Source organism: Equus quagga, chromosome 15, assembly GCF_021613505.1.
Source record: "Equus quagga isolate Etosha38 chromosome 15, UCLA_HA_Equagga_1.0, whole genome shotgun sequence".
Classification (NCBI taxonomy): Eukaryota; Metazoa; Chordata; class Mammalia; order Perissodactyla; family Equidae; genus Equus; species Equus quagga.
This window is the reverse complement of record NC_060281.1, coordinates 69,854,519-69,882,255: the sequence shown is the minus strand read 5'-3', so window position 1 is coordinate 69,882,255 and position 27,737 is coordinate 69,854,519. Positions and strand designations below refer to the sequence as shown.

The following is a 27,737-nucleotide window of genomic DNA, read 5'->3' as shown; positions in this document are numbered from 1 at the left end:
AGCCTCATGCCCTTCACGTTCTTTTCTGATTCCCTGACTTCCCCCTCTCGGAAGCTGCTGTGAAGATGTTCCAGGTGGGCAGACCGCAGAATTCCTTCTCCCTGAGTTCAGTGTCTGGGGTGTTGAGCATATATATTCCTCCTGTGAGAACACCGGCTGGTCTTATTCGTTAACATCCCCCCATGGATAACCCATTGAGGTTTCCATCGAATCATCTGGTAGTTCATCACACTGGGAAATAGACTAGAACCCCTTACAGCTCTTCTGAAACAATTAGTACCGTGTAACTGGGGCCATCCCATTGCTGGCTGCTCAGCTTGTTTATCTGGGAGCGAGTCATTTACCATTTGGTGTAGGAGTGGACTCAGGACAGAATTATACAATCAGATGAGTAGAAAGCAGTCATCTGGCTTGGCCTGTTTGATGGGTTGCTTATGAGATAATTACAAATACAGTGATTACTGACTCCTCGTTTTTATAAGGCAGAGCACAAGTAATGAATATAGTATGTCAAGTGATTTGTTTGAATACAAGTTTTCATTGAGTCAATGATTTGTTTTACAGATTTCTGCTTCTGTTGTTTTAATACTTAAGTGTTGTTAAGGATGCTTGGTATGTAACTAATTATTAAAGAACATTTGTGCCAAAGAATTTTTTTGCCCAATAATTGTGTAAGTGCAACTGCATAGAAACACTTAAGCTATAGACTGGGGATATGTATGTTTAGAAAAGATTATCTAAAAATTTTCCGTTGCAAATAAAAGGAAATGTAGACTTGAAAGAGGAAGACTCTTCGATGTATGATAAGGGATAAGCACACAAAGGAAAACCAGAGGAAATGACAGGACCTGAGATCAGAGACTGGGTCCAGCCTTGGGGTACTTAGAGCCATGACGGCATCCAGAAGGCTTTCCGTCGTGCGTGGCGTGAGCTTCATTGGAGTTACCTGAATTAACGTGAAACAATAAATGATGAGGTTTTAAAGTCTTTTTGTGTTTTCATATCTCTACCAAACTCTGATGAATCCTGGCTTTTCCACACCTCCCCTGGTTTTGGCATGCTGTAAAAAGCTTGTCGGAGCTAGACGGGGGGCTCCCCCAGCCTCTTAAGTAGCGGCCATTCTGTTTTAGGAGCAGTTGCAGAAGCTTGAAGTTGAGCTGAGAGAAGTCACTAAGAACAAGGAGAAACTGAGGAAGAACTTGCTCGAACTGATTGAGTACACGCACATGCTAAGAGTGACGAGAACCTTCGTGAAGCGGAACGTGGAGGTACTCATGACACCCGAGAGCATGTGCTTTCCTTTTCTAAAACTCTCGTGCCTGTAGGATTTCCGATTTTATCAGTTTCTGTAGAGGCGTTGCTTTCTTGAAGAGATCCATTTTGATCTTAGCTTTATTTCTCTTTTGGATTATATGACGTGAAGAAAGCTTTCAGCCTTTTCCTGTGTTTGTTGGTTTCAGCGATAATCCTTCCTATTTGTAAAATGCTTCAGTTTGCATTTGAAAAAAATCTTTTTGTGATCATGTGGAAAAATGGAACAGTGGAAGTTGAACTCTAAAATTTAGTTTTCCCCCCCAAATTGCTAAGAGTAAAGGATGTCAAAAAATCTCTAATTTATAAAAATAAAGAATAGTCTGCGTGATAGCAGTGTACTCAGCAGAGTATCGGAGAGGGGAGAAGTGCACCCTTCCGAACTCAGTTTCACTTCACATGGTGGTGACTCTGACAGAGGTCCTCCATCTTGGATTAAGGTGATCACATAAATTATAACTATGCTTTTCTGTAAAAGTCTTCGAGTAGCTTACAAATAAGGGGTGGGGAAATGATCTTCATTTGTCAGAGCTGACTTACAGTCTAAGTTCTCTCGGGGCCGTGGCACCAGATCTAAGTGGTTAGTTACAAAACGTGTTTGGAAGCATGACGTGAGAAATGAAGTGTCACCTTTAATGAGACACCCTTGGTTTCCTGTCTCTTTGTAGTTTGAACCCACTTATGAAGAATTCCCTGCCTTAGAGAATGACTCATTGTTGGACTACAGCAGTATGCAGAGGCTGGGAGCAAAACTGGGGTAGGTGATGACAGCCAGGCTGTCAGCTGTACTGCCCTCGCGTCAGGGAAGAGGAGCTGCTGGAGTGAATGATGCGTGCCATCTGAGGGCCTGTGCTTGTTGAACGAAAGTGAGCGTTTGTTCAGGAAAACACTGCACTCCTGTATGTGCTGAGCTGAGTTACTCAGCTGCGTTGACTTTTCAGCAAATTATGATGGGGATTTCTTGTTTCGGTATAATGCACTGGAAAGAAGGAACATTTATGCCATTCAGTGTTGTCCCAATAAGCCTAAAATAATTGGTCATTCAAATGTCAAGTTCTGTTTTGTTTGGTGGAAACAGGGGCTCAACTGAGTCGGTTAATTTACTGATCATATTTTCAGGGTCTCTTTCTGCTTCCTACTCTTTCTGTTTACTTGAACTAATGGTAACTTGTTTCCTCATGTGGTCTGTGATTTCTTTTTACTATGAACTTATGTTTCTCTGTTCCTTATCTTAGGAATTCCTGGATGTTTAGTTTGAGGGTGTATTCCTTCAGAGAGCATTTATTTTTACATTTGTCAGGTACCTGGGAGCATTCTACCAACTTGTAATCCTTTTACATTAATTTCTCAGCTTGGGTTTTTTGTTTTCCTGTTTGTTTTTTTACTATGCAGGTAATGTGATTTCAGCCACAAACCTGAGTGAATTCTAAATTGTGGTTATAAATTCTTAAGGAAGATCTTTTTCCTTCTATCTGGAACCAAAACTGAAATAAACAAGTTTACTTGTAGGCGCCTTTGCAAGGTGGACTTTTTCTAGCCCCCCCATTCACTAATGCTGTGGCCCTTCGGGGGAGTCCCAGTTTTAGGGGGTCAGGGGATTCAGTTCCATCTCCTCACCTTATATTGACCCAGCGCCTGTGTCCCGTCTCCCATGCTGGCATTGAAACTCGAGGCCTTAAGATGCTGGGTCAGTATAATTTATCAGGATGGCTGCGAGGTCCTGTTTTCTTTTTGGATAGCAGGAATTTCTCTTAATTATATATAGGCTCAGCTGTACATTTAAAGGGATGTTGCAGAAATATTCTATCCAGCATTTCAGATGTTTTGCAGTTGGAGGGCTTTCAGGATGTCTGTACCACTTTGCCAGAAATGACGGTCTTCGTCATCCTTTTAACGTGATGATACTCGTTACTTTCAATGGACTCCAGTTTATCCTTATTGTCTCATAGATTTGTCTCTGGCCTAATTAGCCAAGGAAAAGTTGAAGCATTTGAAAAGATGTTGTGGAGGGTCTGCAAAGGGTACACCATCTTGACCTATGCAGAACTGGATGAGCCCCTCGAAGACCCTGAAACGGTGAGTAAATGTCACGATCACCTTGTAACAGCGACAGACTTACAGCAAAGTTGGAGGCTCGGTGCAAGTGAACCATCTGAGAGTGAGTTGTTCCCCTGATGCCTTATCAGCCTTGAACAGTTCATGTAGTTCCTAAATTGAGGACTTTGTCCCACACTATCAGAATAGACTAGGAAATTAATACGCAGTATACCAGGAAATTAACGTAGGTACGTCAGTACTCTCCCAGCCTCAGATCCCATTCACCTTTCGCTGCTTCGCTCAGTACCGTCTTTTATAGCCAGACATCTAGTTTAGAATCACACTTTGCATTTGATTGTCCCATCTCTTTGGTCTCTTTCATTCTGGGACAGTTTCTTAGTCTTTCCTTGAGTTTCATGACTTGACATTTTAAAATTATTTCAGACCAATTCTTTTTTGGTAGAATGTCCCTCACTTTGGGTTTGTCTGGTTTTCTCATGATTAGATTTGGGTCATGCATCTTTGGCAGGAAGGCCACAGAAGTGCTGCTGCACTCTCGCTGCATCCCTGGGGCCCATGCTTCAGTTTGTCCCGTTGCTGATAATGTTCACTGTGATCACTGGATCGTGTAGTGAGCCGTAGCTTCTCCGCTGGTGAAGTTACTCTTTTTCTTTTGTAATTAATATGTGTTTCGGAGGAAGTGCTTTGAAACTCTGTAAGGATCCCATTCCTCCTCGGATTTTCAGTGCATTCATTTATTTCCTGTTTTACTCAATGAGTTATACTCTCTTACTGTAATTATGTATTTTGATATTCAAATTCTCTAGATTTGGCCAGTTGGAGCCCATTCCAGCTGGCTTTTATGTTCTTTTTATGTGTTCCCATCATTTTTTGAGCACTTCCTTGCTTTCTTGCACAAGATGTCCAGATCCATCTTGTAATTTCCCTCACACAGCTCTGGAATCAGCCATTTCTCCAAGGAGCCTTGTTCTCTTTAGTGGGGAATGGCATTTAGAAGCTGGGATGTGGTCTCTGGGTGTGCCCATTGTTATTGAGGTGTCACTGTTCCCTAGCTCTGTCCAGGATGTATACACACACACACAACTTTATTTCTGTGGCTGTGAGTTCACATGCACTTCCAGTCTGATACCATAGGATTCAGTCTAAGTTTCTCCCTGTCTGTGTGTATAACTTCCTTCTTTGACGGTGAGAAACTTGGCTCCCATTATTGTTAATATATTTACTCATTTGGTCCAATCCCTTTGTATGTGACCAGTCTCCCTTCTCTGCCTCCCCCTTCCTCCCTGCGTGGAGCTCTGAGTTCCCCATCCCTGTGGCCCTCTGGTGTGGACGCCCTCCTCACCCCACCCAGGCTCTCACCCCCACTCTCACCCACCCAGGCTGCTCCTCTGCGCATGGCCTTCTCACCTTGCTTGGGCTCTGACTTTGCCCTGGGCCACTGTCCATCCATCCATCCATCACCCCTTGCTGCCACCGGGTCCATCCCCGCATGCACCTGCTGAATTATTCTGGAAGGGAAACAGAAGGACAGGAGAAAGAAAGGCTATAATCGCCTTTTAAAATATCTGTGATTTTTTTTTAGACTTCACCATAAAAATAACTATATTACTCTAAATGAGGGTGAACTGATCTACCAAAGGTAGAAAAGGAACTAGGGCTTCTTAATTTTGAGAAAAGAGTTTGTGTTTTTTTTTTTTTCTAGATTTGCCTCAGGATTTTGGCTGCAAGTTAATATATATTCCGTAGTAGTTTTGACACATAAAGAGGAGTTTGGCTATGAAATGATTTCCATAGGGTTCAGCCTGCGTAAACCACACACTGGGAAAATCTCATCAGTCAAGCTGTTCATTAACCATAGACCTGTAATATTTTCTGCTTTTCTGTGGCTCTTGTCCTGCCAGTAGCAATCTGTTAATTGTCCTTCTACTGTGACCATTATGACCTTTCTCTGTGAAGCTGAAGATTAAAACTGTTCTGAAGTAGCACTTACATATTCTTTTGAGTTTTTTCTTTCTTCAGATAACACGTCATTCTCATACAGAACATTGTTTTTTTTTTTTTAAGATTTTACTTTTCCTTTTTCTCCCTGGTACATAGTTGTGTATTTTCAGTTGTGGGTCCTTCTAGTTGTGGCATGTGGGACGCCACCTCAGCATGGCCTGATGAGCGGTGCCATGTCCGTGCCCAGGATTCGAACTGGCGAAACCCTGGGCCACTGAAGCGGGAGTGTGCGAACTTAACCACTTGGCTACGGGGCTGGCCCCAGAACATTTTCTGAAGTTAAAATTTTTTTTCTTTTTTTCTGATGGGAAAGATTCTCTCTGAGCTAACATCTGTGCCAGTCCCACAGCATGGCCTGATGAGTGGTGTAGGTCTCTACCCTGGATCTGAACCTATGAACCCAGGCCGCCAAAGTGGAGCACCCCGACTTAACCACTACACCACGGGGCTGGCCCCCCCAAATTTTTTTCTATACAATTTCTAGCCCTTTTGTGCTGAGTTTTTACCAGATATGTTAAAGGGCATTAAATGTCTTTGAAGAAATACGAGAGCTGTATCTTGAACCCATAACTCTTTACCTCCCCCGTGATTCCAGAGGAAATGTGCGCTCACTGTGGAACACAGAACAATATAGAAAACACGGGGAAAACCGGTCACCTGTGATCCTCCCGCACAGAAGGCGCCACTGCTCACCTTTCTGCGTGTGTTCTTCTGGTCTTTGCTCTGGACAGGATGCGGGGTTTGCTTTGACCGTCTGTGTTACTGCTCTCTTCCTGTCCACGCCTCCTCAGCTGCACTGCCTTCCTGCTGTCCTCACCTTGCCTCTGTGCGAGCTTTTCCTGTGGCTCCGCAGGCTCTTGCCCTGTCCGCATGGCCTCCTGCCTCACCTCCTTCACTCCTTTCGGCTCCGATGCCCCCGTCTCAGGAAGGCCTTGCCTGATCACCCTAGGGAAAATCGCAGCTCCCTGCCCCTCCCTCCCTCTTGCCCCTTTCAGCTTTATTTTCTTTATAGCATTTGTCTCTTTTTGACATATCACATACTTTCTTTGTGTCTCTCGCAGCCAACTTGAATATAAGCTCCCCGCCCCTCCTCCCCGCTCCAGGTCAGAGATTTTTATCTGTTTTGTTTGCTGCTCTATTCCTGGTACCTGGAACAGCGCCTGGCAAATAGGCCAAAAACCTTTTCAGTTTCATGTGTAGAATCTTTGTAAATGAGTTGGTTCTCATTGTTCGCAGCAGTTATATCCTATAAAGTCTGTGCGTGCTGAACCACTGCTCCTGGGGGACGCACAGGGTTAGGTCCCCGCCAGCCTCTGCTCACAACGTTTTCGTCAACTTATTAACACATAATCTTGTTTTCCATGTGTTTCTGTTTAAAGACACCTTACTTAATGTATCTTGTTGACTCCTTAACATGGAGCTCACCACCAACAGCACTGTCACTCATGCTGGAACAAAACTTACGCAACACACGTACTTTCTCCGTAAGGCCCGTCGCAGCCTTCCTGTGCCCAGGGACACTAGGCGTGCTTCAGCACTACCCCTGAGGCCATTTGAAACAGCGAAATCACCAACACAAAGCACAAAAATGTGAAAAAGGTGGTACTGTCAGACCGCAGTTTTACAGTATGAGAGCTGAAACAAGAAGGCAGAATTCTCCTTGTTTGACCTCAGCTGGAATGTGCACACTGGGTAACTCACAATTTCTGTTGCTCCACATGTCTGCAAATGACTGAAAAAACAGTGAGTATTGATTCTGGAGTTAGGAATGATTTTTAGGGTGAATTTGCCATTATGGAATCCTCAGATAATAAGGATTGACGCTACTTGTTTACTTTTTTCTTTTTTTCAAATATTTTCTTGAGGTCACATTGGTTTATAACATTGTGTAATTTCAGGTGTACGTTATTATATATCAGTTTCTGTATAGACTGCATTGTGCTCACCACCAATAGTTTAATTTTTATCCGTCACCATACATAGGTGCCGCTTTACCCCTCTCGCCCACCCCACCGCCTTCCCCTCTGACAGTAGTTGTTGAATGAATGAGTGAACTAACTCTTCAGCACAGTGTGAGTTGCCCGTTTTCAAAGTTCTAGACACGGAAGTAACAATTATCCTTATTTATTCTTTGTAGGGAGAAGTCATAAAATGGTATGTGTTTCTGATATCCTTCTGGGGAGAGCAGATTGGCTACAAGGTTAAGAAGATATGTGATTGGTAAGAAAAAGAAACGTTTCATTTCATTTATTTCTTTATATTCAGTAACTTCTACTTTTCCTTAAATGTCTCTCTATGTTTGAAGAGAAATACAGTGAGTGCAAAGGCTGCTGGGTTTTGTTACGTGATATCTTTGCTGTAGTACCATGTTTTTAAACATTTAATTTGTCATCTCTCTTGCCAGTGCAGTACTTAAAATAATTTAGAAGTAGAAACCATGTTAATATCATTCCCAGATTTGATTTTTTTTCTTAGGAATCAAGGCTTAGGAGCAATTGGTGAGAGAATCAAATTTTAATATTTTGTGCCTTCCTCGTAGTTTTAGCTCCACATAGGCTTCTCTGTCATCATTGAGTGTGTGCTTCATTCTTTGCTGAACACTTGGCCGTCTTCTCCTGTGCACCATGGGGAAGGGTGCCACGCCCTCACTGGGCACACTTAGGAAGTCCCCAGGTCCGGGTTTCCCCTCTCATAGGGCCGTTAGGACTAAAGGAGTTGATGCAGGGAAAAGTACACTGTACTGGAAGACAGAGTAAGCCGGAAGTAGGTGGTGACTCATGTCACAGCAGGAATCTACCTGTGACTTATTCTTGTCAACAAATGGAAGAATGCGCCAAGCCAAATAAAAAACTCAAAAGAACACTCCTTTGTTTTCTTCCACTCGGGGAAATTTTAGATGGCCTTGTTTCTTGTGGAGGGTGAGGGTGAGGCTTGGGTATTTCCTTTGGCTCAGTGTCTGATATTCAGTCATTTGTGGTAGGGAAAGTAATTTTAGGTGTTAGGTGGACTAACCTGTTGTTATTTTAATAGATGTATATTTATTTTTACATAGATTAGAAAAAACTGTAACCGCACACAAACCCAGGATTTCACAGATATCGTTGCTTAGGGTAAGGCTAGAATAAGCATTTAATTTTAATAGTCAGAACTTGAAAAATATTAAGTCTGGCATTAAAATATTAAGGCCATGTGGGAGCAACTGCAGTTTGGGGGCACAGCTCTCCGTTCCTTGGGTGCTGTGGTGTCGCAAGCCCCCTCGGAAGACGCCCTGTAGTGTGTCAGAGGCTGTTGCTAGGAAACCAGAGCTTTTTGTCCCCTTTATTTTCTCTCTTTTTGTAGGTGATTGTTGTGAGTTCTTTGTCTTTGTTTTTGTGTTTCAAAGTTGTTTAATGCTTCCCCACTCAAGAATGGCGGTGAATTTTAGAAAGTTGGAATTGAGAACAAGCTTCCAGGAATCATCGAGGGCAGAAATGGAATTTGGATCCAAGAGAGAGTTTGCGAAACTTGTTGAATTCAGTAGACGTTTGTTGAGTGTCTGTGTGCAGGGTCTTACCGTGGGCGGGGGCCGGTGTCTGCCCCTTTTCCCAGGGGGCTGCTTGTATTCCATTTTGGAAGGAGCTAGGCCCAAGTAGTGGGTTGATAGAATTCTAGTGTTCGATGTAGGCTCTTCGAGTTCTGGCAGGTGTGACACTGTGTTGATTGTGTCTTCCAGTTACCACTGCCACATTTACCCCTACCCAAATACTGCCGAGGAGCGAAGGGAGATTCAGGAGGGACTCAATACCCGGATTCAAGATCTTTATACTGTGAGTAAACCGGAAACTGTTGCCTTCTTATCTGAGGCTTATGAAACATTTACAAATCCATTTATTTTCTTTTTTAATAGGGAATATTTTGGTTGTGGACAAATCAAGATGTTTGAGGGAAACTGGAATGTCACTTACCTCCGTCCTCTTCCTGGAAGTTTTATTTTAGCAGCCTGGTAGAAACCTGGATAGTAGTGATGGGACTTTAGAAAAGCTTCTCTGGTTCTCTTTAACGTGTTGGAGTGTAACTCTTCATCAGAGAAGACAAACAAGCCGCATTTCAAGTGGTGGCTTTTCTTTTACCTGCACTGTTTTAATGCGTGTTTCTCCTCCTGTCAGTGAGTCTTGGCTGTGAGAGGTGCACGCTGACTTGCTGAAGCCCAAGGGGGTTTCCTGGCAGGATGGGATGGGATGCGAGGTGGTGGCTGGTTGACAGGGAGCTGAGCCAAGGTTGGGAATGGGCAAGAACCGGGGCTCTCTGGACCCAGCCGGGCTCATGCTGCCACAGCGATGACGACTTCTAACCATTTTCTCTGCCCTTGGGGTTAAGTCTGGAGAGGCAGCTCCCAAGAGAGCATCTGATTAACTGAGCTGAGGTTTTCTGCCTGCCTCCTGGTGGTACTGCGGGCCTGGAGGAGGAGGAATGAACCGCTCCCTTAACTGTCCTGGGAAAGGCCAGTCCCTGGAATTAATCTCCATCAATGGGGAGAAATTCCCCTAAAGGAAGTCAGCTGCCCGGTGGACAAAAACTGGGAAATGCCCCCTGTGCTGAAAGCCTGTGTTTGTCCTCACCCAGGTGCTTCACAAAACCGAGGATTATTTAAGGCAGGTGCTGTGTAAAGCTGCCGAGTCGGTCTACAGCCGTGTGATCCAGGTGAAGAAAATGAAGGCCATTTACCACATGCTGAACATGTGCAGCTTTGACGTGACAAACAAGTGCCTCATTGCTGAGGTCTGGTGTCCCGAGGCCGACCTGCACGCCCTGCGCTGCGCGCTCGAGGAGGGCTCGGTAAGGCAGCTGCCCCTCCCCCGCCAGCACCAAAACCACTGGCGCTTCTCTTGGGGAATCAGAGAAATAAAGGAAATGAAGATTCCATAGAGTAATGAGAGGGCACCATATTAACCTTCTTTTGAACTGAAATTATGAAGAGTCAGTCTTTGGAGAATGTATGTGTGCTCATGCATTTTTTTGTTTTATTGAGGTCATAATAGTTTACAATGTTGTGAACTTTCAGTTGTACATTTTTATTTGTCAGTCACCATGTAAATGTGCCCCTTTACCCCTTATGCCCACCCCCCCACCCCCTTCCCCTCAGGTAACCACTAATCTCTTCTTTTGTCCATGTGTTTGTTTATCTTCCACATATGAGTGAAATCATGCAGTTTTTGTCTTTCTCTGTCTCTGGCTTATTTTACTTAACATTACACCCTCAAGGTCCATTCCTGTTGTTGCGAATGGGACAATTTTGTCTTTTTTTTGGCTGAGTAGTATTCCATTTATATACCCACATCTGCTTTATCCAATCATCTGTCGATGGGCACTTGGGTTGCTTCCATGTCTTGGCCATTGTGAATAATGCTGCAGTGAACACAGCGGGCAAATGTCTCTTTGGATCGTTGATTCCAGGTTCTCTGGGTAGATACCCAGGAGTGGACAGCTGGGTTGTGTGGTGTTTCTATTTTTGATGTTTTGCTCGTGCATTTTTATTTTGCTCTTTGAGTGAGTAGTACAGTCACATGGTTTAAAGACCTGGTGAAGTGCTCCTCCGCACCGTGGCCTCATCTGTCCAGTTGCCTGCTCAGAGCTGGTGTTGTTTTAGTTCTGTTAGGGCTGCGTTTCTTAATCAGAGATAAGCAGACAGGAATAGATATTTTTCTTTCCTTCCTCACAAAAGGTTGCGTGTTCCTCATACTGTTCTTTTCACTTAATAAAACTTCCCTATTTTTTATAGCTATTTAGTGTCCCCTTGTATGGAGCCCCATGGCTTACTTACCTAGTTCCCTGGTCATTTAGGTGGTTTCCAGTTTGATGAATGCCATTGCAGTGACTAGCACGTAACCTGTGACGGCTCGTACACGCACTCGTCTATCTCTAGGATCAGTGCCCAGATAGGGAGTTGCTGGCTCAGTTTCGACAGATGTCGCCGGCTGTTGCATTTCTCTTATTTTGAGGGACGTTGAATATGTTTAAGAGCCTTTTGAATTTTCGTTTCTTTGGTGAACTCTGTTCACATGCTTTGTCCATTTCCTACTGGGTTGTTGGTCTTTTTCTTACTATTTCTTTTGGCTCTTTGTGATATGAGAAAAAATATTTTCTGCAATTTGTCCCTTATTTTGGTGTTTCTGTTTATTTGCTTTGGTCATGCAGAAGTGTCTTGTTAAATATAGTTGAAGTCATCAATCTCTGCCCTGCTGGCTTCTGAACTTTGAATACAGTGGCCCCGCTTATCCATAGTTTTGCTTTACCCCCGGGTAACTGAAGCTGCCGACGGGGGACTGTTGTACTCGGCCTTTCCCACTCCAGGACTGTGGGGCTCGTCTCCATGTTCCTGTGAGGCTTTTGCTACATCAAAACTGCGTTCTTCAGTGGAAATAAGAGGTTTGCATATTTCAAGTGACAGTTAAGGAAACAAGTTTTCATGTGAGTTTTTTTGTTAGTCTCCTTGTCTCATTACCAAATTCTGTGATGGCACAAATGTAAGATACCCAGTGCTGAAAAAGAGGGTAATACGTAAATACAATTCGTTGTTTTGGAATATGAGACATGTGTTTTAAAGATCTAGATGATTCTTACTTATTGAGGTAACATCAATTTTGAGGGACATGACGACTACTCTTGTTATATGTGGTGTGTGTGTGTGTGTGTGTTTTTCACTTCCAAGCTTTCTGTGTTCAATTTAGATATGGTCCAAATTACTGTTTCTTCCCTGTCCACAGGTACGCACCTGGTGTCTTTTGAGAGCTACTTAATAAGGTGTCAGCGGGCACTTGTCCCCTCACGCTGTGCCGCGAGTCTCTGCTCCATCTCTCAGCTTCTGACTCAGTTGATCTCCTTGTGAAGGGGGATGCACTTTCTGCTGCTCATTTCACTGTGTCCTGTCGCTAACATTCTTCCCTCCTTTCTTCCCTTATCTTCTTTCTCGTCTCTCCTGTGGCTTTTCATTTCTCCCTGGACTTTTGGTCTTTTTGTAAAAGGGCTGATTTTTGTACATGTAACCAGCCAATCAGAACGTGTTCTAGTGTTGGCGAGAACCAGCTGATCACCCCGCATCGCCCGTTCCTGCCGCTCGGCTGATGTCTGGACGATGTCTTTTTGCTCCAGTGAGATCCAGTCGGCTGGGAGCGCACGGTGGTGCTGGACGCAGAGCTCAGGGCAGGCAGCCCATGCTGGGGGCACGTGGGGGCTGCAGAGACCTCCACACTGGTGTTGACGGCTCTCACCATCTTGGCTGCGGGAAGCTGGCTCTCTAGCGTCCTCGGCAGGGGCTCGAGGGAGCAATAGTCCCTGGGTCCTCATGTGCTGGCAACAGTATATGTCTCTTGCCTTTGTAATTGGAAGCTAGTTTTTTGGAAATAAAATCCTTGGCTCATTTAAAATAATTTTTGTTTTTGTTTTCTATGGGTGTCTTAAACATGTTACTCCATTTTGTTCTGGCATAGTGTCTAACAAAAAGCCTGGTATTAATCTCATTTTCTTTTCCTTATAAGTAATGGACTTGTTTTTTTGCTGTAGGTGCTCAAAGAATTTTTTCTTTTTCTTTAAAGACCAATAATTTTACTAGACTATGTGTTGATATGGCCATTCTGTGTTGGTATTCTCAGATATACAATATGTTCCTTCAATATATAGTTTTTTTTTAAAAAGAGTTCTCCTGAATTATAGTTTTTAGTATTTGTTCTACTCTCTTGCTCTGATTTTTTTCCTTCAGGACCTCCTATTATCCTTAAGTTGAACCTTCTTTGCTAATCTTCAATATTTGTCACTTTTCCTTGAATCCTTTTTGTCTTTCTTCATGTCTTCTTTTCTTTTTTATTTGCTGAGGAAGATTTGCCCTGAGCTAACATCAACTGTCAATCTTCCTATTTTTGTATGTGAGCTGTGACCACAGCATGGCTACTGACAAGGAACCATACCTTGGCTGCCAAAGTGGAGCGTGCCAAACTTAGCCACTAGGTGACTGTGGCTGGCCCTCTTCCCTTCTTTTTGATTTGTAAAAATTACCTTTCTTTTCACCTTCTCCTTCTCTTAACAGCATCATTGTTAGGAGTTTTCTTCACTTCTGAGTTTCTTCTAGTTTTGTCTCATTTCTGAAATAAATTTTTTCTTCTATTTCTCCTTGTTTCTTGAGTTCTCTTATCATATTTCTAGCTCTTTCTAATTTTGATTTGGTCTGCTTTTTCATATCATGTATTTTTAAAAGATTCTTTTAGCTGATTTTGAAATAGTAGGTTAAATTTTCTTCCATTTTGTGGGTGTGTCTTTGTGGCATGCTTTCATTATCCACAGGAGTATGGATAATAATGCTTAGTCCTCTTTCTTACTAGAACTTTATATAAGATTTGGCCTCCATCCTTCTTTCAATCATTTTTAAATGAAATTAGTTTCCTGAAACATGTTTAAGATACTTGAGGCAATTGTATATTACATATAATGGAATACATCATATATTTATGTGAAATTAGTTTTGCAGGACATGTAAACTTTTAAGAGGAAGCAGGTTCAGGGTTGCTTTCTTAACTTCACAGTTTTTTCTTTTAATATTTTGGAGCACTGATCAAAAATGCATTGGCTCCTGGGCCTGAGACCTCCTCTCTCCCTCTCTCTGGACCTTCTCTTTCCTTATCTCTTTGTTGCTGTCCTGCTCAGTTCTGATTTCGTTCCCAGCTGTCTCTCCTGAGTGTGGGACCCTGACAGGAGAGGGCGTGCTGGCAGGTCCGACCCGTGAGTTCGGGGGCTGGACTGCCGCGGCCCCTTCGCACCGCGCCTCCCATGGACCTCTTGCACTTACCCGTCTTGCACTGGACAAAACTCCTGCTGGATTCAGCCACTTTGCTCGGGTTGGCCTGCCATGCTTTCCGGGCAATGCGTCTGGCTGTTTTGGGATGTCTTTCTTCAGGTCTCTCAAATGCCACGCCGCCTCCTTCGCCTCCTCGTGTCTGAGGCTGCTCTGGTGCAGGTCCTGCAGCCTCGATTGGTTCGTCTCCACTCTTGTGTGCTCTGTGGTCTGTGGGGACAGAGTTGGTTGTAACCGTTGTCCGTGGGACTTTGGTTTTGCTGTCTGGTTGCTCTGTCTGGGGGGACTCGGGGAGATGCAAAGCTGTGCCACCATCAGGGATTTTCCCAGACTCCCCTGACCTGTGTGTGTTTGAAGAACTATAATTGGACTGGGAAATATACTGCTCTGGTAACAACCTGTTTTACTTTATTTATTTAAAAAGGTTTTTTTCCCCATTATAAAACAATATAATGAATTTCAGAAGAATTGTGAACGTTGAAGTTGTATATATGATTTTGCCATACAAATGTGGACATTTTGGTTTATTCTTATCTGTTTTTCGGTTTCATTAGGTAATACGGTAGCTGTCTCTAAATTCCTCTTGAACGTTTTTAAGAGATAAACTGTTAAATCTCAGTTCTGTGTTGGTGATTCTGGGACTACTTACGTGTGCACACACCTGCCATGCCGGCCCTGCTTCTGTTCCCTGCCCTGAGCCTTGCCCTCACTCCTCCCGCAGGACCACAGCCCCCGGGGCCGCCCCCGAAGCCCCCCAGGCCGTCCTCCGCCCCTGTACTGACCCTCTCAGGGGGGTTGGCCTTCCCCACATAGCTGCGCACAGGGCCGGGCCGTAGCAGGCAACAGTGCTTGTTGAAAGAGCTCTGGGATAGTAAGTCTTTTCTTTTTCTTTCTTTTTGTGTAAAAGAGAGAGAGCGGTGCTACAATCCCCTCATTTATGAACATAATCCCAACAAAAGAAACACCCCCGACTCTGATCCGCACCAACAAATTCACCGAGGGCTTCCAGAACATCGTGGATGCCTACGGCGTCGGGAGCTACAGGGAGGTGAACCCAGGTGGGACGTCTGAATTCACGAGTCTCGGGGTGTTGTACCTCACTGCTTTAAGAATGTAATAGATGTTTGGAGAAGTGGGCTCCCTGCCCCTGCTTTGTCATCTCGTTTAGTGTCAAGCGTTGATTTTAACCTAGCAGTTCTCGCGCGAGAATTCTGGAGCGGTCCCGGCAGCGTCCTGCCTTTGCGCTGAGCCCGTCTCGCTCCCCTGCAGCTCTCTTCACCATCGTCACCTTCCCCTTCCTGTTCGCCGTGATGTTCGGAGACTTTGGACATGGCTTTGTGATGTTCCTGTTTGCCCTCTTGTTGGTGTTAAATGAAAACCATCCCAGACTCAGTCAGTCACAAGAGGTAAAAACACCGGCTCTCCAGCTCCTTGTTTCTGGGTGGGCACGTTGGTACTGGTTGTCTTCTGTTTGACTAAAGAGAGACGTTTCTGTTTTTTGGTTGTTTTTTTTAAAGATTCAATTTTTCCTTTTTCTCCCCAAAGCCCCCCAGTACACAGTTGTATATTTTAGTTGTGGGTCCTTTTGCTTGTGGCATGTGGGACACCACCTCAGCATGGCCTGATGAGCGGTGCCACGTCCGTGCTCAGGATCCGAACCAGTGAAACCCTGGGTCACCAAAGCGGAGCGCTCCAACCCGGCCACTCGGCCACGGGGCCGGCCGCGGATGTTTCTTAAATGTTCGCTATTGGCAATAACCATAACCCGCCCGACTGAGATGTGCGAGGTGCGCGTCTGCCATCTCCGTGTGACAGGACGTCCGTCACGTCGGCTTGTTGTGAGAAGCCCTGAGAGGAGTGGTTAAGAAGGCGCCAGGCGAGTTTGGATGGCGTTAGCACGTTTTCCCAGGGGCCCTGTGTTGCTCACCACGCTTTGCCTTCACAGATCATGCGAATGTTTTTCAACGGCCGGTACATCCTCCTGCTGATGGGGCTCTTCTCGGTGTACACGGGCCTCATCTACAACGACTGCTTCTCCAAGTCAGTGAACCTGTTCGGCTCCGGGTGGAACGTGTCTGCCATGTACGGCGCCGCCCACGCGCCGTCGGAGCGTGAGAAGATGGTGCTTTGGAAGTAAGTGTTCCGTCGGCAGGCAGGCTTCTGGGTAGGAGAAGCGTCTCCCTGAGGCCCTTCCTGCTCCTCGCGGGGCCTTCTCACCCTGCTTTCTGTTACAGTGACAGCGTCGTCAGGCACAACAGGGTTTTGCAGCTGGACCCAAGCATTCCTGGAGTGTTCCGCGGCCCCTACCCGCTTGGCATCGACCCTGTGAGTGCGCTTTTTCCTCCCGTTATCTCGGTTGCTCTGCGGTGCCACCTAGCTTAGCCGTCGGCCGTGTCCCAGCCTCTTCAGCAGGGTCACAGGCTCACACCTTGAGGGGAAGTGCCTGGGGGTCCCCGCCTGGGCCTCAGGGCTCGCTGTGCTCCCCGCGTCCGGCTGGTTTATAGGTGAAGCCGAGCTGTCCATCTGGGAGCTGAGGCCGGCACCTGAGTGTGAGAAGCGCACAGCGAGGTGGGGCTGCAGGCTCTCATGCTTCCTGACGTGTCCTACTCTAGGGGAAAGTGGCACTTCAGGAGTCGTTAAATGTATGCTGTTTCGTAAATTTCTCTTTGTATGCGTGAATTCTTTTTTTACCCTTTGCTCTAGAAAGAAATAGTGTGGAATCTTAGAGCTGAAAGGGAGATGGAGGTTATCATGGTGCTTAGGGAGGTAGTTGTTTGACGGGGGAAGCTGTTGGGAGAAGGGATCTGAAGAAGTGGCCCCCCGGGCCGGGATTGCCCCACCCTGCCGCCCACGGCTCTGCAGGCTGGCTCCCAGGAGGCCAGGCAGTGTTTCCCTGGACCGTCAGGGGTCTTCCTTAAATGGGGAGCTCAGACACGATCTTCAGATTGCTTTGGAGGGATGTCATGTAGTTGTGTTCAGTATGAAAAACTAAAAAGTGGATGAAGAGAGTCTAGCATTCCGTATGTTAGCTCTCCGAGTTACCTCAGTCTGTTCAACCTCGTCTCTTAGCATTGTTCGTAGAGTTTAATGTTCTTCCATAAGTCTTAGTATAATTGGGAACTTGAAAAAACTTGTATGACACTTTCTTTAAGGTACAGCATTTTGGAGCCAGATTCCTTAATAATGTGTGGCCTTGCTTTAAGGAAAGAAATGTTTCTGAATAAAGGCACCAAGGAAGAAAGTTTGGGGCTTTTTTTGTTTCTGTGAGGAGGAAGAGATTGGGGCGTGGTTTTGTCTTCTTTTTGCTTTAATTTTAAAAATCAGCATTGCATTCAAATGGTTCATACGTGGATCCATGGATATACTTTCTGTATGTGAAAGGTCAAAGTCTTCTGGAAAGTCTCCTCCCGTCCTGTCCTCACTCACTCGGCTCCCAGCCTTCTCCCGTCCGGGAACCCCTGTTCTCACTCGCTTGTGTCTCCTTGCAAAGCTTCTTTATGAATAGCCAAATAAACACAAACACATGTTTTGTATTCTCCCCCTCTTTACTCAGAAGGTAGTTGAATGTCCAGCTTTTTTTAACTTAACTTTCAAAGACAGACTTTGGTGTTGTATGTTTTGTGCGTAGTCCGTGGGCAGTTTCCACAGGCTGTGTTCCCTTCTCTCCTCCTCCCTCCTTCACTCCTCACTCCTCTGCATGGCCGTGCTTAACACGCTTCTCCCAGGTGTGTGTCAGTCAAGTTGACTGGCCTCCCTTTTACCCAATTCCCAGCCCTAAATACCTCATTCTGAAATCTTCTTTTCACTTAGAAAGAATGAGCCTTCTGTCCGCCCTGAAGGGGGGCTGTAGGAACTAGCTTTTCACAGAGTAAGAGAGGGGGCCAGTGAGGGTCGCTGGAGGGGCCTGGAGGCAGGGCGGCCCCGGGGAGGCCAGCCCCACACGTGGGGCCTGTGTCACTGTCAGCACAGCTCAGACACTTGCTGCACTTCTGCTTTCAATTTTTTTTTTTGCAGTTCAACTTTATTATAACCTATACGTACAAGTTAGTGTATAAAGTGTGGTTGTGAAGTTATAAGACATATAACTCGTTTGTCCCCTGCTCAGGGTGAGAGACCCCAGGACCTTGACAGTGTCCTTCTGACCCTCCCCCATGGTCCTGAACTCTGCTCCTTGTCTGCTGTCCACTCCGTGTTGCTTCCCAGGCCTGTGTCCCTAAACACGGTGTCGTTTCATTTGGCAGCCCCTGAACTCCGTAGTAAAGGTGGAGTTGTTCCCTAACAGTCTGTGGGCCTGCTTTAAGGAAATCAGTGGTTCTCAGACTGAAGGCGTCCTGAAGAAAGTTGGCATGTGGCTTTCTGTTTAAATTTACAGCTGCCTTTTGATTTAAGGCAGGAACTTTCATCAGTGTCACCCGTTTATCCTAAGGCAGTTGGGGAAGTTAAAGATTTCTTGTTTGTCTTTGTTTTGTCTTTAGATTTGGAACTTGGCCACAAATCGTCTCACTTTTCTAAACTCTTTCAAAATGAAGATGTCTGTGATTTTAGGAATTATTCACATGACTTTTGGAGTCATTCTGGGAATATTTAACCACTTGTAAGTACAGATTTTTATTTTTAAGCAGTGTTTGTAAGCCGAGTGTGGTATTCCTTAAACCTTACTTCTTGAGGGTGGGCTGTATCGGTAAGAGGCAGCCAGTGTGGTGGTGAACTGTGTTACGTGGTTCCCTTCTGATGACGTAGTTTTGAGGCAGTTTCAGTGATTCATTCATTCAGCAAATACTTATTAGGACAGAGTGTGTGCCAGGCGCTGTTCCAGGTTCTAGGGGCGGAGCAGTTGGGAGGACAGAAACGTTTGTCCCTCATCATGGGCTTTACATTCAAGTGGGGGAAACATGCAGCGTGGAAATTCATAGTTATTTCCAAAAGTGATTTTTGTCATATTCTTTTTTCACTTTATAAATTAGGAAACCTTTTGTTTGTTTATTAGAGCGAGTATATTAGGAGGAGGAGACAGTATCGTTTTTCTCTTCCTGGATCTGATAGTGACACACTAGTCATTTCTACTGTCCTCACACCTCTTATCTTCAGGGATGTATCTGAATCACCACTATGAGTTACCGTAAGACAAAGGATGTTATGCTGGGGTAGGCTTTGTCATAAAGAATTTAAGATTAATTTGCTCTTTACTTTTTTGTCTGAGTCCAGTCTTGTTCGTGGGTTGATCGGTTACTCTCTTTTCTTAGGCATTTCAGGAAGAAGTTCAATATTTATTTGGTTTCCATCCCAGAACTTCTCTTCATGCTCTGCATATTTGGACACCTTATATTTATGATCGTCTATAAGTGGCTGCTTTATTCAGCAGAAACCTCCAGAGTTGCTCCTAGCATTCTGATTGAGTTTATTAACATGTTCTTGTTCCCGACTAGTGAAACCAATGGTCTTTACCCAGGGCAGGTAAGTAATCCTCTTCTCCACTCTTGCGAGCCGAAACAAGCCTTCCTGCCCGTCCTTTTATTTTGATCAGTAGAATGATTAAAGGTGCCTCCGCGGGCCCCCAGGCGCATAGGGGCTTTCTCTGTCTCTGTACCATCGCAAGAGGGCGCCGTGGACGCCGTCCTGCTCCGAGCGCCGTCCTGGGGGCTCTGGTCAGGCAGCGTAGTCTAGACCCAGGGCCGCTCGGTAGCCGGCACACTGGTGGGAAGAAAATGTGTTCCTGGAGGGTTCCTGGGGGCTGCCCCGTCCCCCATTTCTCCAGTGTCTTTAAAATCATCTCTGACTAAGCCAGGCCATCAGAGAACCGGCACCTGGACCACACACCCTGGCCCTCTCCAAAAATGGCTTTTCTGTAATTGTGTGTTTGTGTTTTGCCCCCTCAGCCACAGTGTGGCCCGGTGCTGAGAGTGGGGGCTCTGAGGCTGACTGCCCTGCTTGCCATCCCGGCTCTGCTACTTCCTCAAAATGGAAATTTGACACATTACTTAATTTCTCTGTGCCTCAGTTTCCTCATCTATAAAATAGCAGAAAAATAGGACCCAATTCATAGCATGGAGTTACTATGTCCCAAGTACTTAGAAGAGTGCCTGTCACCCACCACGTGCTCAGTAAATGCTAGCTAGGACTGTAGCTATGCCGAGGGTCTCTGTGCCGGGTAGAGAGCTGTAGCATCCTGCCTGAGGACGACAGTGAAGACGTGCCTGTCACATTGCACAATGTTGGAAGGTAGGGAGAAACCCAGTCTGTCATTACTGTCAGAACCCGTGTTCTCCGCAGCCGTGATTTGTGTCCTTTTAAATCTTGTTGACCTTGAAATGGAGCATTTGGTTTGGTTTTCCCATCCGTTGACTGTGGCAGGTTTCCAGTCAGGTTTGAAGCTCGCTTACGGAACTGTGGGCTTCGTTTGTAGCTGCGTGTGTGCGTCCTGTATGAACTATTTGAGTTTCTACTTCCATTTATAGTTCTCCTGTTCATGATTTTTAAAAATTAAATTTTATCATTATTTTGTTGAACCTTTCCAGAATAACATAGATCAGATAAATACAAAAAGGAGTGCAGTGGGGCTATGGACAGAAAGATCAATGAAGGGAGCTACCTTTACTTAGCACCTGCTGCATGTTTGAAAATGCCCTTTCCTTGACCCCTGAGGTAGGCGGTGTCTAGCCTGGTGGCTCAGGGCAGGCCTGGCTGCTAGCTGCCAGCAGGGCCCGGATTTTAGCCGCGTTTACCTGACTGCACTGCTCACAACTTCTGGTGTGACTCTGTGTGTGGCCCCTCCTTTTCTCGGCTTTTCAGGGGTGAATCATATTGGTGGTGTGGTGTGAGATGCTAAGACGTAGATAGTACCACCACATCCCGGAGTCGTGCCTTGGCTCTGGGAACCTGTGTTTAACATGGGGACGGCTGCAGAGAGCAATAAGCAGGGGACACTGCAGTGCCGGTGGGTTTGTTTAAGGGCCGCCTCCAGATCCTTTAAAACCACACAGACTGCAGCGGCTGCAGAAGCATGAATATGCTTTGCTCTTGATTTATTTTTAAGTAACTGCAAATCTCCCTTTTTAAGAAAATGTTTTTAGCTTTGTTCTGAATGCTGCTTCGGTATTTTTCCTGTGTAGAAATAAACCCACTTGCTGCGTGTTACTCCATGCTCCCATTCCTCAAGTTGCCTGTATAATGAACAAACAAAAACGAAAAGCAGCCCAGAATTTAAAAAATGTATAGCTTCTGTTTGTATTTTCTCATTTACAGTGTTTTCAGAAAATTTTTAGCTGGAGTTTGACTCTTGAGAAATTTCCTACAAATTCCGACTGGTCTCAGCAGAATTGTATTTTACCACCGTGTCATTAGTGTCATGATTAGTTCTAGAATTCAGCTGTGAGTTTAGGAAACGATCCACTGGCAAATAGAATCGGACTCGTATTCCCTTTATGTTCCTTGTTGATAAAGAGCCATTCTCCTTGACTTTGACTTGTTTAATGAAGGATACTGATGACACTCTCTGAACGTCTTTGCGTTTTAATGGACTTCCTCCCGCGCCCACAGGAGCACGTCCAGAGACTGTTGCTGGTGGTCACAGCGTTGTCCGTCCCCGTTCTCTTCTTGGGAAAACCTCTTTTTTTGTTGTGGCTGCACAACGGGCGGAGCTGCTTTGGCATGAGCAGGGTAAGTGTGTGTCTGGCCGCTGCTTGTCGAGGGGGAGCAGAGTCTCTGTTCACTCAGAAAAGGTTTGATAAGGGAAACACCTTGCAGAGGGTGCCAGCCCCTGGATTGAAGAGCCCAAGCTTCCTTTACTTAGAGCTGTGGTGTCGCCAGCTCTGCAGAAGTGGCATGCCCGGAGCCCGCGGTGTCGGGGCGCGGGGAAGCAGGCCCTGCCGTAGCGCACAGCGCCTGGCAGGAGTCAGGACGAGAGCCTTCAGTGTGGCGTGTTGTCATTACAGCGCTTTCCTTCCTTATTCTTGCCTCTTGATTTTTGGTCTTTAAAGTGTCTTTTTTATTTAAATAATATAACTAAATTGTAGAAAATGTGGAAAATATAGAAAATAGTGCCCTTAAGTTCTGTCACCCAGTTATAACCAGTATTACCATTTTGTTAAGTTTCTTTCCAAACTGTTTTCTTGTGTGTCTAGTTTCTCATTTTATTTCTTTTTTAAAAATTGTGGTAAAATATACGTAACATAAATTTTCCATTTTAACCATTTTTAAGTGTCTAGTTCAGCGGCATTAAGAATATTCACATTGTTGTGCAACCATTATCACCATCCATCTCCAGAACTTTTTTATCTTCCTAAACTGACTTTGTCCCCATTAAACACCAACTCCTCCTTCCCCTCACCCGGCCCCTGGTAGCCTCCATTCTCCTTTCTGTCTCTATGAAGCTGACTACTTTAGGGACCACATACAAGTAGAATCATACAGTATTTGTCTTTTGTGTCTGGCTTCTTCCACTCAGCATAATGTCCTCAGGCTTCATCTATGTTGTAGCAGGTGTCAGAATTTCCTTGCTTTTTAAGACTGATTAATGTTCATTCACTGCAAGGACAGACCACATTTCACTTATCAGCTCATCCGTCAGTGGACACTCGGGCCGTTTCCACCTTTGGCTGTTGTGAATAATGCTGCTGTGAACACGGGTGCACAAAGATCTGTTTGAGGCCCAGCTTTCAGTCCTTTTGGGTGTGTACCCAGAAGTGGAACTGCTGGGTCAGATGGTGACTCTGTGTTTAACTGTTCGAGGAACCGCCAGACTGGTTCCCACAGCGGCTGCACCATCGTCCGTTCCCACTCACAGTGCACAGGGTTCCAAGTTCTCTACGCCCTAACCAACACTCGTTATTTTCTGTTTTTTTATAATAGCCATCCCAATGGGGATGAAGTGCTCATTTTCTTTTAAAGAACTTATTTATTCCTGAAGAGCTGAGTCGTTAAGAGAAACGGAGGGGCTCCATCCCTGGTTTTGTGACACCCTTTGGTGTACAGGCGTTGACTCTGTCCTCTTTTGGTCGTTGTTAGAGTGGTTACACACTTGTAAGGAAAGACAGCGAGGAGGAGGTTTCATTGCTGGGCAGCCAAGACATAGAAGAGGGAAATCACCAAATGGAGGACGGATGCAGAGAAGTGACGTGTGAGGAGGTAATCTGTTCAGTTACTGTGATAACATTAGATGGTAACCAAGCTTTCATAGAGATGATCCTCATGATAAGAATGATAATAATAACCTTAAAAGGAAAAACAACTGCTACTCAAACTCTCCAAATGCTGTTTTGGTCATAGAATTGCCATTATAGTATGAGGGTTTGGGTTAACATTTTGTTGTGTCAGTTTTATGATGAGATTTATGGAGTTAACATTACAAGCTGTGATATTAAGTGACTTACGGTGCCACGCATGTTGCTTTCGAAAGATTCTCGTCTCAGCAAGAACTTTTCTGTGGTTGGAGAAGGAGCCCGGTTCACACTGTCGGGCGGAACCTCCCGGCTCTGGTCAGAACGGCTGGAGTTGGCCTCAGGATGATCAGTGTCTGGATCTCCGATTCCCAGAGGCCTGGAGGGGTTTTTCTGTGCAAGTCTGCTTCAGAGTCTGAAGCCTGTTGGCCCCACGATGTTGGAGCCATGGCCACAGCTAGCCCTGAGCTTATTTTCTTCAGTATTTCAATCAGAGAGAAAAGCACATGTAGCTGCTTGTTACTGTTAGGAAAAACCCCAGGAATTCCTGCGATTGGCCTGGCTAGGGCCGCTGGCCATCCCTGGACCAGTGACTGCTGTAGTGATCTGCACAAGCTGCCGTACCACAGAAATTTATTTCTCGGAGTTCTGGAGGCTGGAAGTCCAACGTCATGATGTTGGCAGGGTTGGTTTCTCCTGAAGCCTCCTTCCTTGGCTGTGGATGGCTGCCTTCTCACTGTGTCTTCACACGGGCTTTTCCCTGTGTGCGTGCATCTCTGGGTGTCTTCCCCTTCCTATAGGGATACCAGTCCTATGGGATTAGGTCCCCACTCTTATGACCTCAGTTAGCCTTAATTACCTTCTTAAAGGCCCTGTCTCCAAACATAGTCACATTGGGGGTTAGGACTATAGCATACGTGTTTTGGGGGACCACAGTTCAGCCCATAACAACTGTGGTGAGGGGTCAGGGTTAGATGGGGGAAGACTCAGTTCCCCCTAAGGAAGGGAGGGACAGTCCTGGGCAGACAGAGCAGAGCGTGTCCGCTGCTCTTTTCTTGGCAGCTTTACTTGGCTAACCAGTAAGAACTAAACAGAATTTCTCGTAATCAACATTTTGTAATTGTTATGTAATTTAGTGTTTTAATTTGGGATAATGAATAATTCATGGGATCATAAAAAAACAAAAAGCAGAGCTGGATGGGACATTAGGGCGTCTTGCCCGGTGTGTGCAGCCTTTCCCTGTGAGGGAGCCCGTGTCTGATCTCGCTCGTCACACTTGTGTTTAGAGTGCTCTTACCTGTTAAACACATACCTTTCTTAATAGTCTTCTCATCTTGTGGTTGGTGAGTGTCTGTTTTTCATTAGATGTTTGTAGTTACTAAGCCCAGCTCAGGAATCTGACTGGGCCATCCGGGGTCATGGCAGTCACAGTTCTAGTCCAGACCCTCAGTTTACATCCGAGACCCTGAGGCTCGAGTGGAAGCAGGTGGTGAGCTCTGTAGGTCATACGGCCGGTTAGAGGCAGAGCCGTGAGTAGAACTCAGATCTTGTGACTCACTGTTCTTCACACTCCAGTGTGTTCTCACCAGTAGTCCAGGAGCAGTTCTGTCCTTGTAATCCTGAAACTGGAACACTCGTTTAATCTGTGAAGTGCGCCTGTAACATACTGAATCTAACACGTGTTGTGTAATCTCTCTCAGTTCAATTTTGGGGAAATCCTAATGACCCAAGTGATCCATTCCATCGAGTACTGTCTGGGATGCATCTCCAACACGGCGTCATACCTGAGGCTCTGGGCGCTCAGCTTGGCTCATGCACGTGAGTTTCTGCTTAGACCTGCAGTTCGCGGGCTGCGCTGAGGGCGCGCAGGCGGTGCACCGTGACCCCGCGGGCCTTGTGGGACATCTGACATTTTTGCGGGAAACAGCACCTTTCAGACACTATGTGAACTAGTGCTATTGAGTTGTTTGAACTTAACTACTGAGTGCACAGCTCTCCTGGGTATTTCTTTTGACCTGGGGCTGCTGTGAAAAATTACTCAGACATAAGGGGCTTTGAGAACCAAGAAGGCGTGGGGACCTCTGGCATAGATGCTCTCACTCTGCCGTTACCATTATTGTTTTGTCATTACTGTTACTGCATTCAATCCTGCCTTACCAAGTGTGACTATTTTCTGGGGTCAAGCAAGTCCTAGAACAATGCTAATGCGTCGTTTCGATCAGAGGCGTCCCCCCGTCACCTGTTCTGACGATGCGCAAGTTTCAGCGCCGCGCTTTAGTCCCCGACAGCACGGTGCAGATTTGAGCCACCACAGTATGCTCACTGTGAGTGTGTGTGAAGCTCTTTAGTCCACACCTCACTGTGTAAATGGCACATGGCACGTCACCGTCAGTGACGGATCACATCACTTCTTTCAAAGCCTGGTGGCGATTGGTCTCGTGCATCTGCTGTTCAGTTCATGCACCGACAGCAAAGCGCGTGGTGCCGTTTGCCTCCTCGTGGGCCAGTGATAAACCCGTGTGGCATTTACAAATGGCCAATCGAATGAGGGAATTGGCCAACAAACATGAAAGTGCAGCAGAGAAACAAAAAGCAGTAACGCTGGAAGTGAAATGGGAATTGAATGTGAATGGAGTTACAGAAGAAATAGCTGACTCGGGGAGTGTTCATTCTGCTGCCCTTTGAGAATAAATTTGCAGCCAGAGGAACTTGGTGAAGCACATCTATCGATATAAATGAGCAAAGTGGTTGTGATGATGAAGAGGCAGGTGTCCCGGAAGAGTGATGCCGCGGCAGCTCTAGGGGGACTTTCAGGACACAAGGTGCAACGGATTCAATGTTGGAGGTGATACAAACTGAGAAAAAAATATGGTAATTTGCTTAGCATGAGAAAAGGTGCTTGCTCTGTGTCAGGGTGCCTGACCTGCCCAGGTTACATGAGGAGAAGGCAAGCACTGTTCAGACTTCCGTTGATAAGTTTTTTCTTAACCAAAAAGCCCCCAACAATTTAATACTCGATGTTTCTAATGTTCTAAAAATAGATTGACTGTTTTTTTTCATTTCTCTGTGCATTGATAACTGACAGTACGAGAGTTTTTAATGTTTTGACAAAAATTTTTAAAGGTCCCAGAACAATTGTAATTTTTCCCAGGTGATTATTCAGGATGCTTTGGACAGTTCTGATTGCACGGCCATTGTTGTGCTCCTGCACTGCTGCGCAAAGCAAAGATTGCCCGTACTTGTGAGAACCACCAGATGATAGAGGCTTTTAAAACTTATTCTTATTACCCTGCTATTTTTATAAGCACAGGCAAAAGTCTGGAGTTTCTGGCTGGAGGGGATCCTGGTCCATCAGCCTCGTTTTACAGAGGCGGAGACTGAAGCCCAGTGAGGGTCACTGCTCACACAGGATCACCCAGCTGGTCAGTTAGGGCAGAGCCAGGACTAGACGCCGAGCCTCCCGCCGCCTGGCCCAGTGCTGCCTTGGGCCAGAGCCGGTCCAGGTCTCTTGTCAGGAGGCAGGCCTGTGATTTTTCGGGTGTGCCAAGCCTTCCTCAGTGTTTGAGGCAGTGACGCCGCTGCTTACCTTTTACACAAGAAGCAGATTACGAATGTATTATGTAGGTGTGTGTATTATTTTATGGATAACAATTCAGCGTTGTCAGAAGGAAACCGGTCCAGCTAGCTAAGTGAAGTGACCTGTGGGCTGTAAACAGAAGGTAACTGCAGCAGGATTCCTTTGCAGAGTTGTCTGATGTCCTGTGGGCCATGCTGATGCGAGTGGGCCTCCGCGTGGACACCACCTACGGAGTCTTGCTGCTCCTCCCGGTTATTGCGCTCTTTGCAGTTTTGACAATTTTCATCCTTTTGATCATGGAAGGGCTTTCTGCATTCCTTCACGCCATACGCCTCCATTGGTGAGTTTGAAATTGAGCTTTGGGACTGTTATTTTAAGAAATCTAACCCCTCCCCATAAACATAACACCCACAAAAATCTAGTGCTTCGCTTAGGTCAGTTCTTCTGTTCCTAACGTGGGCATCTGTGTTCAGATCCCCTGAGTAAAGCTGTATTTTGTTTCTGAACCTTTGTACAGACAAGTGAAAGCAAGTTTGTGCGTGCCAAGTGATTCTGTGTGTTTCGTTCCTTCAGTTCACTGTGGGTCTGGCAGGTCGCTTTATCTTATTGTAAAACACTTGGTACATATTTTGTAACGTTTTACAGTAGTGCTCAGATCACTTGTCTCATATCCAGTTCCCGAGGTGGAGTGGCTCTTAGCACTTGGTGTGTCTGTGGTGTGTGGTTGGCATGACGTGTTAGTGTGTCTTTCCTGAGAAAGCCAACATTGGGCGCTGTGTGTGTGTGGATGTTATCTGAGTCAACATATTTGTGC

At 45.7% G+C, this 27,737-nt stretch overlaps 1 protein-coding gene across 1 annotated transcript in view; it reads left to right on the top strand.

The window, feature by feature from the left end:
* The window catches only part of ATP6V0A2 (ATPase H+ transporting V0 subunit a2), a 37,883-nt gene that overhangs the window by 7,246 nt on the left and 2,900 nt on the right, over positions 1-27,737 (top strand). Inside the window, exons 4-19 of the mRNA XM_046639076.1 lie at positions 1,131-1,268; positions 1,980-2,068; positions 3,261-3,387; positions 7,508-7,590; positions 9,083-9,176; positions 9,973-10,185; positions 15,099-15,249; positions 15,461-15,597; positions 16,137-16,324; positions 16,426-16,516; positions 18,667-18,785; positions 19,435-19,645; positions 21,728-21,847; positions 23,195-23,314; positions 25,047-25,164; positions 27,092-27,263. Coding sequence (XP_046495032.1) covers positions 1,131-1,268; positions 1,980-2,068; positions 3,261-3,387; positions 7,508-7,590; positions 9,083-9,176; positions 9,973-10,185; positions 15,099-15,249; positions 15,461-15,597; positions 16,137-16,324; positions 16,426-16,516; positions 18,667-18,785; positions 19,435-19,645; positions 21,728-21,847; positions 23,195-23,314; positions 25,047-25,164; positions 27,092-27,263 — 2,171 coding nt within the window. The remainder of the gene's footprint in view (positions 1-1,130; positions 1,269-1,979; positions 2,069-3,260; positions 3,388-7,507; positions 7,591-9,082; positions 9,177-9,972; positions 10,186-15,098; positions 15,250-15,460; positions 15,598-16,136; positions 16,325-16,425; positions 16,517-18,666; positions 18,786-19,434; positions 19,646-21,727; positions 21,848-23,194; positions 23,315-25,046; positions 25,165-27,091; positions 27,264-27,737) is intronic.